The following is a 13,415-nucleotide window of genomic DNA, read 5'->3' on the forward strand; positions in this document are numbered from 1 at the left end:
AGCGAGGCGCGGGAGCAACACCGAGGGTTGCGATCCCGTTGCTGGTCCCCGGTCCGGTACGGGGGCAACACTGAGGGTTGCGATCCGTTGCCCAAAACACAAGCTTTTTCTTCAGTTATCATGGGAAAATGACTTGGGAATTTATAGGGTTTTATTTTTTTTTATTTTTATTTTTTATTTTTTTTTTGTCTTTTGTCTTTTTCCGTGTCCGGCAACGGATCAGCATGGCGGCGCTCCCGCCCAAGGGTTCGGATCCCACATACAGACCGGTTCCCGCTCACTGGCTGAGCGAGGCGCGGGAGCAACACCGAGGGTTGCGATCCCGTTGCTGGTCCCCGGTCCGGTACGGGGGCAACACTGAGGGTTGCGATCCGTTGCCGGACACGGAAAAAGACAAAAGACAAAAAAAAAATAAAAAATAAAAATAAAAAAAAATAAAACCCTATAAATTCGCAAGTCATTTTCCCATGATAACTGAAGAAAAAGCTTGTGTTTTGTATCATTTTGTGGCCCATCAGAAAGATCCTTGAGGTAGACCAGTAAGCCATGGACTATATTTGGAGAACAACAGGATCTAGATTTTTCAAATACAACCTATTGTTACAAATGTATCTTAATCAAAAACATTCAGTTGCTAGGAATATAAACCCACCTGTATTAATTTCCCAGGGCTGCTGTAACAAAGTACCGCAAGCTAGGTGGCTTAAAACAAAGTTTATTCCCTCAGAGTTCTGGAAGCTGGAAATCTGAAATCAAGTTGTTGGCAGGGCCATGCTCCCTCTGAAAGCTCTAGGGAAAAATCTTTCCTTGCCTCTTTCAGCTTCTGGTGGCTCCAGGTATTCCTTGGCTTGTGGCAACATAACTCCAATCACTGACTCCTTCGTCACGTGGCTGTCTTCTCCTTGTGTTTCTCTCTGTGGCCAACCGTCTTCCTATAAGGGGTCTAGTCCTTATAAGATTTATACGATTTGGATTATAAGATTTAGAGCCCACTCTAATCCAGTATGACCTCATATTAACTAATTACATCTGCAAAGACCTTATTTCCAAGTAAAGTCACATTCTGAGGTTTCAGGTAGACATGAACTTTGGAGTGTGGGGTGGGATCCTGTTTGACCTCTACATGACCCAATCAACTCAAGTCAAACAGTATTTTAAGTTTCAGAATCCAAGAAAAAGTCGAACTGTCAGGTTTTTTTCAAAGTGCAGGAAACAGGCTGATCCTTCATTTTGTGTGTATGTGCGATTTCAGTCATTGAATTATTTTTTAAAGTTTATTTATTTATTAATATCATTTTTTTACATTCTAAGATGTTGTTGCAGAGCAGTTGGGCAGAGAGAGGGGATGGGGTAAGGAAACAGGGTGGGAGAAGGAGGAAGGAGGGGAGGTGTGGTTGAGGCATGTGGCACCCCCCTCATTCCTGCAGGGGAGACCAGAGGGCTTCTGGTGGTGGCTTGGTCATTGCTGGGTTGGATGTAGATGTCAGGGGGGTGTGGCTGAAGCCCTTGGCCCCCCACCGCCCTGACTCAGGATACCAGGGTCTTCCGGTGGTGGCTCAGTGGTCATCACTGGGTTGGAGGGGTGTGGCTCAGGCCCTTGGTCCCCCACTGTCCCAGCTTAGAACCTGGGGCACTTCCTGTGGTGGCTCGGTTGTTGTCCCTGGGCTGGTTGTGGGTATTAGAAGGGTGAGGCCAATGCCCTCGGACCCCCATCGCCTGATCCTTGATTTTGAGTGGCAAAAGTTCATGATCTTCAATCTAGGCTTCACCATATACATGACACAGATAGGGAGGTAGTATATTTCACATAAAATATGAACAAGTGTTATAAAATGCTGCTTTTCTTCTGTATTGTTACCACTGACTCTGTTTTATGGAGTCCTATTCAGTTATCTGGGAAGGGAATATGATTGGCCAGGACTGGAGGTTTTGGGGCGGTATTGGTGATGAGGTCATAATAGCTATTGTGAGAAAAGGCTTGAGCAGGGCAGGCATTTTGACCCTTGTCAATATTAAATGAGCCCCTAGAACAGTGCTTGGCACAAAGTAGACACTCAAAAACCATTGTTGAATGAATGAACTCTAAATAATGTTCTGATCTTCCTCAGTTCTTTCCAAGCACTCCGTTTTCCATCTGTAGCACTTCCTTTTTTTGGGTCCTGTTCTCATATCCTTTACATAGACTCCTTCTTTGTCCCATTCCATAAGCTCCTGTTGCCATCTGTGCACATCCACCCTTCTCTTTCTGTGACAGCCACTCCCAGAATGCCTTAGTGTTGGGTTGTGGCAATTATACCTTCTTGATTTTTTCTCACTACCTAAGACCCCAGTGTGTACTGTAGTCCAATAAGCCATAATATGTAGCAACACGTTTTAAATCTTTTTGTGTGTGTGTGGCTGGCCAGTATGGGGATCCGAACCCATGACCTTAGTGTTATAAGGCTGTGCTCTAACCGAGATAACTGGCTAGCCCAAGTGCTTCCACATTGTAAAAGTGCTTTCACAGAATCTCATCTCCCACCATCCTGAGAGGTAGATATTATTTTCAGATAAAGACTTTGAGGCTTTTGAGGGTTAAATAAATTGCTGTAGACAGAAACTAGTAGGTAGATGAGCTATAACTTAAACACGGGTCTTCTTACTCTAAGTTCAGTCCTCTTTTGAGGATAGTGCTCCTTGATGGTACTGCTTTGGACAGCACTTTTGTGATGGCATTGCTTTGACCTCCTGATAGCTTTGACACCAAAGAGAAGGTGGGAAAAAGGAGAAGTGATGGTTTAACTCCACCTTTGTAAATGCTTGTTAGTGGGAGGGATCTCATCTCATCAACAACATGATATTTCTCCTTGAAATGTAAACAAGTTTGGTAAAGTTAGCGTCCCACACTGCTCACAGGTATGTTTGTTTAAAAACTGTGAGGCAGGGGCCGAGCCCGTGGCGCACTCGGATGCTTGTTAGTGGGAGGGATCTCATCTCATCAACAACATGATATTTCTCCTTGAAATGTAAACAAGTTTGGTAAAGTTAGCGTCCCACACTGCTCACAGGTATGTTTGTTTAAAAACTGTGAGGCAGGGGCCGAGCCCGTGGCGCACTCGGAAGAGTGCGGCGCTGGGAGCGCAGCGGCGCTCCCACCGCGGGTTTGGATCCTATATAGGGATGACCAGTGCGCTCACTGGCTGAGCATGGTGCGGCCCGTCTCAAAAAATATATATAAATAAAATAAAATAAAGGCAAGTGATGATGGATGGCTTAAAAAAGAAATGTGAGGCAAACATTAACCCAACATTCCACAGATAATCTCCTGTTCAGCATTCAAGATCTTTGGCAGCTTTCCCCTCATCCCCCACACTTGTCTTCATTACCCCAGAATGCCTCTGTTTGCTTGTGTTCCTCTGGACGTGTTAAGTTCATTTCTTGTGCACACCATGCCTTACCTCTGTAGAATGCCTCTCCTATTTCTCCGGGCTTCAAGCTCTTCTATAAACTATCTCCATACTGTCTACTTCTCCAATCCTCCTCTAAACACAAGAATCCTTCACTTTTGCTGGTCTGGTCTTCACATTGCACTCACTCATGCTAATCAACCTGCCTGTTGAACTTTCTCCTTTTCCGACTGGATCATTTCTTGATGGATCCTTCTTTGGATGTTCACTTGTCCCATAATAATTGCCTATTTGACTTATACACTAAACTTTTTTTGTGTATGTGTTACCATTTGTCTTTCTATATAAGCATTTGCACCCCAAACAGAGTGTTGGTATCTGGAGGATGGGGGTCTTGCCCTACACTTTATATTCAAGCATCTAGGCCAGGACTTAAACAGGATAAGCAATCAAAGAAAATTTTATTGATTATAATATATCCATAACTTCATTCAAATCTATTTTTAGAGGTGGGGAGGCTCTGATTTCTTCTTTATTCTGCATCTTTTGCCACTTATGTGCTATATTTTATGTACTAAAATATTTTGTATGTGGTGATAAGCTTTGGATTTGGAGATAAAAGACAGGTTCAAATTCTGTCTGTCTTGTATTAGCTGCGTAGCCTTGGACAAGTCACTTAATTATTTTTTATGTAAGTTTCTTCAACTGGAAAATGGGGATAATACCTGTCCTGGCCCCCCACAGGGTTGTTGTGAGGACCAAATGAGATAATGCTTGTGAATGAACTTACCAAACTGTAAAGCACGTGTAAGGGATTATCAACACTGCCTTGTCATGTGCTTTTCCCCTTACATCTTTTGTGCTGTTATCTTTCTAAGAAGCAAGTGTGTGTGGGCAGGGATCACTTAGCATTCTTGCTATAGCATTCCATCATAATCCTCATCCCAGGACACTACAGTTTGCTGATGGACTTCAGTGGGATGTGAAAAGTGCCTAAGTCTGGTTTTTACTAACAAACAGATACCTTGGCTCAAGTTCAACAAATGCTATTTACCTGAATGCCTTTTATTTGCTTTTTCTGGCCCTCCCAAATCCTCATTTATTTGCTCATTATTTCATTTACTTATTTAACACAATTTAACACAATTGTTTTGAGTGCCTACCAGGGGCCATGAAGCATGCTGGATGCCCAAGAAGCAAAGTGAGTACTTCAAGATATTCACATTTGTACACACAACTAATTATAAGAACGATAATAGGATACGTACAGTGTACGGAGGTGGGAAAGGTTATTTCTGCCAAGCAAGGGAGGGTGTCATGAAAGGCTTCAAAGGAGGTGCTCATCTATCTTGAAGACTGAGAGGAGGAGAGAAGTAAGGTAGGGATATACAGCTTGAAACACCTTGAGCTGAAACACCTTGAGCAGAAACAGCTTTTCCTTTTTTCCTTTTGAGAAAGAAACAGCTTGAGCAGGGGGAAAAAAAAGAAGCACTCTGGGAACACTGGTATCTCAGCCCGTGATTTAATTCATTCCACTACTATGGGATGAGCACCGATTATGTGCCAGACCCTATGCTAGTTGACAGGGTTACAGGGATCAGTGTAGGCATCACAGGTTGGGATAGTGAGGTAGTAAAGGAAAATTAGCCAGATTATGAGGAGCCTTTAAACAACCATTTTACTCCATACGAGTACACATGGCAAAGGGATAAAAGAATATGTGGATCTGCTGCAACTAACTCCTTGATATTCACTGGAACCCTCTTAACCAGAGAAGGTAGATACAGTACCGGGCTTTCCTGGAGACTGGGTCGTGCTGTATTAAAGGACAGGTTACCATATACTGACAAGAACATCACCCTTGAGGAAATTAAGTAGTGAATAGATATGTGGGAAAATGTGCAGCCTTATCAGTAACGAAAGAAATACAAATTTAAGCAAGGCGGGACCGAGTAAGCTAGAAGACAAAGCAAAACAACATCTAAGGCTGTTAGGTGTTGGGGGAGCAGGCGCCTTAGAGAACAAGAAGGGCAAATGCAGAAACCTCGAGGGCAACAGTTCGGTGGGGGAACGGGGGGATTCTAAGTGCTGCAGCAGAGAACCGGGTAAGTTTAGGAGTGGAATGTGCGGGGGGCACGAGTCACCGCTCCAGTCTCCTTCTGCACCGAGGGGCAAGGGGCCCGAGTAAGGCAGGTCCATCCTAGCCTCAGGTAGCAGGGGAGGTGCTTTGGCATCTCTAGGCAACCGATAAGCCCACTCACTCCAGGGTCAACCCTTTCGTAATTGGCTCACGAATCTACCAATGGGCGCATAGGGGGAGCTTCCCGCCACCGGTGGCGCCGGCTTTCGAACAGCCTTACATTTGCAACTGCGGGCATACTTCTCAACCAAGCTTGACGAGGGCGGGGACTTCCGCCTCCTCGCCCCGCCCCTAGCGGGCACGGCCCCGCCCACCAGGCGAGCTTCTGGCCGGCGATTGTAGGAGACGATTGTTTCTCAAGGGCCCGGGCTCCGGTGTTTGATTGTGACCAGGAAGGACCTAGTGGATTAGGGCCCGGGTAAGGGGGTTTGCTAGAAGTTGGTCTTCTGTCGGGGCTAGAGTTTCCTGCGGCGACAGCGTCCGTGTCCTCCTGTGAGTTCTGCTTCACAGCTAGGCTTGGGGCTGGGGTTAGAGGAGTTGCGGGGTACTCAGCATCCTGGGCGAAGCTTCCCAGAGCGCTGACCCACCCCCTCTCCAAAACCCGCAGTGGTGGACTATCCGCGGCTTGCTGGGCTCAGCTTTTAACTTTGAAGTGTCGTGGAGACCTCTTCATTCCCCTAGGGACCTGCTTAGAAGTAACGCCTGGGAAGCCCTTCTCGTCTCTTCTCCAGCCTGCTGGGGTCGCCCCGAGACCCTACCCTAGGGATCCCTGCTGCGGTCACCCGACGCCACGCCTGCCTCATAGTGGGTGCTCTGTGCACGTGTGTTGACCGAGCCCAAGTGACGCTGGCCCCAAAGCCAGTAGCCCCAGGCATCCTGGGCTTCGTGCAGCTTCGGTCTCGTGGTATCTGTTGTGCTGTGTCTGACGCCAAACTGAGTTCCTTGGTAAGGTCATTCATTTATGCAAGGCCATTCATTGATAGATTCGTTCAGCCTATGGGCGCTAACTGTGTTTTTGCATTACTCGCTTCGTCCCCTGGGCACCTTGAATCGATTTGTCCAAGCTGCTGTCATTAGCACTGATCACAAGATGTTGTCATCATTTGTTTATATGTCTATTTTAACCCCCTCCATAATGTCCTGCTAAACTCTGTAATCTTGAGCAGTGCTTGATAAATTGTTGAATGAATGAATAGGCCTCCTCAGCCAGAGTTGTAGGTCAAAAACAGGCTAGTGTGCTCTGGCTGTTTCCACTGTAGAAGGGAAGCTAGGTTGTAAGCAAGAAGAATTTCCTGATTCTCAGGGCAGTTCTTATAACCCCCCTTTGTGGTACTTAACTCTTTTCATCTTGTAGTCATGGAGTTGAGTCTGATTTAAGCTGAATGTCACCCTATACCTACATAATGAGCGAGCACTCTCAAGATAGTGAATGCTCTCAACTGAGAGAGGCTGAAGTTGAAACTATATGATCAGCATAAGAAATAGAGTCTGAAAGTGCAATAAATGACGAATTCCAAGGGAGAACAGGATTGGGAAGGGCATCTTGAAAGGAGTGGCATTTTCATTCCAGAGGAGGTTACATTATTTGAAGCAAGGTTTCTCACAGGCTCCACATTCACTTTGTCTAAGATACACTGAATACTCTTTGTTCTTGTAACCTCTTCTGTATTTATCAGACTCCTATTTATCAGTAATGTCATAATAGTAATAAAACTAAAATGTATTGACTGGTACACAGTGCTAAGCACTTTATGTGGGTTATCTTGCGAATCCTCATAACCAGTCTTTGAGATAGATACAGAAATGGAAACCATTTGTTCAAGGTTGCACAGCTGATGAATAGAAGAGCCAGAATTGAGCCCAGGTTGTTGGGAGTGCCCTCATTCTTTAGGGACGTAAAACTATGTTGTGTCCTTTAAGATCTATTTCTAATCTAAAAGCTCTTCTTTCTGTGCAACTTCTCTAAGGCTTTCTTCCTTCTTAGGCAAAATTAATTTGTGCTTTGTACTTTTCTCCTCTACAGAATTCGTTACAATGTATCATTGTAACTATTTATGTCATTGTCTTTCTAAGACACTATGGGCTCCTCATGGCTGGTTCCATGTTTTAGATGCATCTAGGATGTAAATTGGCACACAGTAGGTGTTCAATAAAATTTTATTGAAATAATGAATTCCTATAGGGTAACATGCATATATTATTTCACTCAACAAATATTTGTTGTGTACCTACCATGTATAAGGGAGCAGATACATTCTTCCTTCAGGGTACTTACAGTTTATTAGGTGAGGCAAAAATAGTGCTACTTTTGCTGTGTAATCTTTTGTCCATCTGAACATCCATTGGTCTTGTTGCAGTGAGGGCAAAGGAAAAATAACCAGGGACAACAAAATGAGTGCTGGGACAGAGCACTGTCTGATCTGAGTGTAACAGATGGACACACTTTTTATAGTCTTAATGGGTTCAGAAAAAGTTACCTATCTAAGAAGAAAGTCTTAACTACACTGCTATTTTTAAAAACAGTATACTTGTGTTCTTATTCTGCTTCTTGATTTTTTAAATGGTCAGCCCTCTGAGTCAATAAATACAGGAATATTTTATTATTTTTACTAATGGCATAGTATTGCCAGATTAACTCAAAAGTAATTTTACTAGGGAAAATGTTTATTTTCAGTGTATTAATATTGATAGTTTTGGAGATGGCTTTAGCAGTTCATATTTTACCAGCAATTCACAGTCACATAAAATACAAAATAGCCACCACTAGTGTTATCAAGTTTTTTTTTTCCAGTCTAGTGGTTGAAAATTGCATTTTGTTGTATAAATGACACTTTGAATACTTCATGAGTTAAGCACCTTTTCAAGTTAATTGAGCATTTACGTTTCTTTTTCAAAAGAATTGTCATGTCAATTGCCCATTTTAAAATTGAGTTGTCTTTTTCTCATTTCTTTGTGAGAATTGTATATTGTGACTTTGTCATGTGTTTTGCAAATATTTTTCACATTTATTATTTTATTTGCGACTTTGTTATGTATTTTTTTCCATACATAATATTTGACTTATTAATGATGTATTTTGCCTTATACAAATTTAATGTTTTGTTCTTAAGTTTCCATTAAGCTTTTCCTTTATGGCTTCTGGATTTACTATCTTGCTAATTTTTTTAAAAGCAGTCTTTTCTATTCTGAATATTACAGTAAAGTCTCTAATAGCAATGGTACTTAGTGGTGATTAATAAGTTAAAGAAAAGCATTAGCTTTTATTTAAAATCTCAGTTAAAATACTAATTACCCATTTTCACCATTAAAAAAAATTTTTTTTTAACCACAGTAAATTGATCAGATTTCCCTTCATTCCTAAAATTGTTTCTTAAGGTCTCCGGTAGTTTGCGATTTTCTTTCTTTCTTTTTTTTTTTCTTTAATAAAGATGACTGGTAAGGGGATCTTAACCCTTGACTTGGTGTTGTCAGCACCACGCTCAGCCAGTGAGCTAACCGGCCATCCCTATATAGGATCCGAACCCGTGGCCTTGGTGTTATCAGCACCGCACTCTCCCGAGTGAGCCACGGGCCGGCCCCAAGTTTGAGATTTTCTTAAGAAAAACTTATTTATGTCTTTTCTTTCCCAGTGGGGGAGATTCTGGTCTTTTCAGATATTTTCAGATATCTTCTTTAATGACATGGTTTCGATTTAAAATGCCATTTAAAATACAATTTAGGGGCCGGCCCTGTGGCTCACTCGGGAGAGTGCGGTGCTGGGAGTGTCAAGGCTATGGGTTTGGATCCTGTATAGGGATGGCTGGTGCACTCATTGGCTGAGCCTGGTGTGGACAGCACCGTGCAGAGGGTTGTGGTCCCCTTACCAGTCAAGAAAAATAAATAAATAAATAAAATAAAGTACAATTTAGTCTTTTACATTCTCTTCACTTAAAAACTAAAACACTTTATAATCTCTTCACTTAAAAAAAAACACTTTATACAGTTGCTCATTCTCTAAGAAAAAGTAATTCTTTATTTAAAATAGCTATATTTAGCAATAGGCTCTTATAAATCTTAATGTTCTTTTTAAACATCCAACATCAACTGATGGCAGGTTAATGAAGGATCCAGGGAAAAAACCTCTCTTCTTTTACCTAATAAAGGAGAAATTAACCCAGATGCTATACTCTGTCTTGTATTTGTAGTTAAAAGCAAGAAGAAGTGGAGAACACAGTAAGAATTCAGAAACAGAAAGGATTTTTTTCTGCCAGGAGGATTCAGAGATGTCTTTAAAGTCCAGCTTAATCTTATCTCTTAAGGAGATGGGATTTAAATAGGCTAGTATTTTCATATTCTGTATATTCTGTAGACTATCAAGTCCACTTTGCAGTAGTGAAAAAAACTCCAGATAAGTGATTTTGTGTATGTTCCCCTCTCACCATTTCGGCTATATTATAGGCTCTTTACAGTGTTCAGATCTTCATCCTATGCTGGTGTATAAGAGGATTCTTGTAGGTGCTAGGTGGAGACAAGGATTTAGACTCCCTGAGCTTATTTATTTTCCCTCTCAGTGAAAGAGTGTCCATGTCCCTTTTCCCTTTAGCCCCGGCACAAGAGTAGAAAGGAGTAGGTATGTTCTAAGGAGCAGAGGCTGGAAGAGTTTAAGTTGATGTGAGGAGTTTGAGTTGATATGAGTTGAAAGGGATGGGCTGCTGGGCCGGCCCGGTGGCGCACTGCTACAGTGCGCCGCTTGGGAGCGTGGCGGCCCTCCCGCCGAGGGTTCGGATCCCACATACAGACTGGTTCCCGCTCACTGGCTGAGTGAGGTGCGGGCGCAACACCGAGGGTTGCGATCTCGTTGCCGGTCTGGTCCGGTACGGGTGCGACACTGAGGGTTGCGATCTGTTGCCAGACACGAAAAAAGACAAAAAGGAAAAAAAAAAAAAAAAAAGAAAGGGATGGGCTGGGTGCAGGAATCAGAGAGGAAGGCATTAGAAGGTGGACTGCAAATTAGAACTTGGCCAAAAATATAATTCAGTCCTTGAAAACAAAAACCAAAACTTGACATAGGAGGATTTTCAGCACTGCAATTAGTAATTTGTTTTAATCTGCAATACCGTATTTATGTATTCAAACATGCACATTTTCTTTTCTCATTTTAACATCTACAAGATAGGCTGCATTTTAAAATTAATGCATCATAATTTAATTGGGCTGTGTCTATTTGTGGTGGAAATGGAACTGCATCATACAATCAAGGGCTCCTTAGATCTGATGAAATGGACTATCTTTTCATAGTCCATTTCGTCAGATTAAACAGCTTACATAAAAGATTGTGAAATATTTCTTAACTGTTAATACCAAGAGGCTATGTTCTTTATGGTAAAATGCATTTGGATTGCTGGGTCTCTAAGCCTCTTATTTTACTTCCAATTTAGTGATGTTTTAGAGCCCATAAGGTGTAGTGAATGAGTTGTGGCTCAGGCTCCCATCAAAGTGCACTTTACTGGCACGAACAGTGGACTGAATGGAGGGCAATATTAGGCCCGGTAATTGAGGACACCTGCCTACTTTTTTTTTGGTCAGGATTGTTCAGAGCTTTGAAATTCTGCAGATTTTGTGTGTAGTGTCAGGATCCCGAAGTATAATTTAAATCTTCAGCATCCTTTGGACTGTAAGTAGTTGAAAACCCATTTCCTGTTGCTGCTTCTGCCCCAGCAGGGACTGATCCCCAGGGAACTCTAACTGTTGCTTTTGGAACTGGATCCTACAGTGGTATAGCTTCACAGCCTTCACTTCTGTTTTTCCTGACTAGCCAGAACCTGATTTTATCAAGATTAAGAGCAGGACATTTAACACTTACTTATATTTTTGTTGTATGCTCTAGGAATTTACCAGATTGTAAATGGTTTCTGGGTAGTAATCATTAACTCAGGATTTAGGGGCTTTCTTTTTGTGAAGAATGAAATTTGGATTTGTGATATTCAAAGAATGAAACAAATTATAGAGGGTAGTACCTGTGCCATGTTTGATACATCAAGTTTGAAATTTTGTTTGAGCTTAGTCTTAAGATTTTTATCTTTGGCATACTTCTAAGTCTATTATTATCATATTTTTTGTGTGGGCAAAAATCTTAATGTTTAAAGTTACACTTTTCAGACCACTAGAAAGGTCTGTTCATAGTTTTGTTACCTATTTGCATTTTTCTTTTCTATGAATTGCTGTCGTACATATATTTTCTACAAATCACAATTTGTAAGAACTCTCTTTATGTTTGGAATACTGTCATACATGAGTTACACATATTTTCTTCCAGCCTGTTGTTGTCTTTTGACTTTGTGTATGGCATCTCTTATGTAGTTTGGTCTGGGGAGATTTTATGGGATATTTAGGAACATCATCTCATTCCCACAGGAGAACCATGTCATTAGACTTTGGCAGTGTGGCACTACAGACACAAAATGAAGACGAAGAATATGACAATGAAGACTATGAAAGGGAGAAAGAGGTAAGTTACTCAGAGAACAGACCCTAAACCCAATCCTTACAACTTTCTTTCTTTTTTTTTTTTTTTTTTTTTTTTTTTTTTTTTTTTTTTTCCGTGTCCGGCAACGGATCGCAACCCTCAGTGTTGCCCCCGTACCGGACCGGGGACCGGCAACGGGATTGCAACCCTCGGTGTTGCTCCTGCGTCTTGCTCACTGGCTGAGCGGGAACCGGTCTATATGTGGGATCTGAACCCTCGGGCGGGAGCGCCGCCGCGCTTCCCAAGCGGCGCACTTATCCAGTGCGCCACCGGGCCGGCCCCACAACTTTATTTCTTAATCAAAATGATATCGTCTTGTATCATTTTGAAGAGATTTATAATTCTTTTTAAAAAAAACCCCAAAACTCTGAAACCTGATCGATACTTGGACTTCTAAAGGGTAGATGAGTGGAATGCTTCCTTTTTTGAGAAGAGAATAAAACACAACTGTGAATGATACCATCAGAGAGATGGTTGAATTCTTAAAGATCTTTTCATTTAGGAGGTAATGGTTGGCTTTGAAAGCAGAGGCCTAATTTCTAGGTGCTTGGAACATGGCTGTGGTGCTTTGGGTAGTTTACATCCTAGTGGAGGCAGACAATAAACAAGTAAACAAGTGAATAAAGAACTTTGAGTTAGTGATAATTTATTACTGATAAATGTAATAAATGATAGCGAAGCAAAATAGGGTGATATATAAGTGATTGGTAGGGGACTGCAATAGATAGGGTGGTGAGGGAGGAGGCATTGTTTGGGCTGAGACTTGATTCATGAGAAGGAGCCAGCCATGCAGAAGACTGAGCAAGAGCATTCTATGCCAAGACACCAAGGAATGTAAATCTGGGAAGTTGGGAAAAGACACTGTGTATCTGTGGAATAGTCTGAGGCTGTGCGTTCAGGAATGTGTGAGCAAGGGGTGAGTGGGGGAGGTAAGGTGAGGATGTGGGCTGGGTCCAGATCATGGTAAGTCATGATAAGATGTTTGTATTTTATTCTGAGAGTGATGGAATCCAGTGGAGGATTTTAAGAAGGGAAATGATATCTGATCATATTTTTGAAAGATCTTTCAGATTGCTGCATGGTGAATAGATTACAAGAAGAAAGGAGTAAGAGGAGATCATATTATTTATCTATAAAGAGTTTAGCAGAATTTTTGGCATAAAGTAACTGTTCAGTAAATGGTAGCAGTAATATAGTTGCAGTAGTAGTGTTATTAGTGGAAGTCAATTTACTTGTTATGATTTGTTTTAGTTTGAATCAAATTTCTTTATTGACTAAAATAAAAAGCTTCCTTTGTTCTGAGACTATGCTTGATATGACCCATTTCTTTTTTTTCTTTTTAATTAAATAATTAATTTATTTATTTATTTTAACTTCTCAATAT

The 13,415-nt window shown here is 41.8% G+C and overlaps 1 protein-coding gene across 1 annotated transcript in view; it reads left to right on the forward strand.

The window, feature by feature from the left end:
• Positions 1-6,437: 6,437 nt before the first annotated feature.
• The window catches only part of CEP152 (centrosomal protein 152kDa), a 91,895-nt gene continuing 84,917 nt past the window's right edge, over positions 6,438-13,415 (forward strand). The window contains exons 1-2 of the mRNA XM_008568657.1: positions 6,438-6,471; positions 11,920-12,013. Coding sequence (XP_008566879.1) covers positions 11,927-12,013 — 87 coding nt within the window. The 5' untranslated portion in view covers positions 6,438-6,471; positions 11,920-11,926. The remainder of the gene's footprint in view (positions 6,472-11,919; positions 12,014-13,415) is intronic.

Source organism: Galeopterus variegatus, unplaced genomic scaffold (genome assembly GCF_000696425.1).
Source record: "Galeopterus variegatus unplaced genomic scaffold, G_variegatus-3.0.2 Scaffold429, whole genome shotgun sequence".
NCBI lineage: Eukaryota > Metazoa > Chordata > Mammalia > Dermoptera > Cynocephalidae > Galeopterus > Galeopterus variegatus.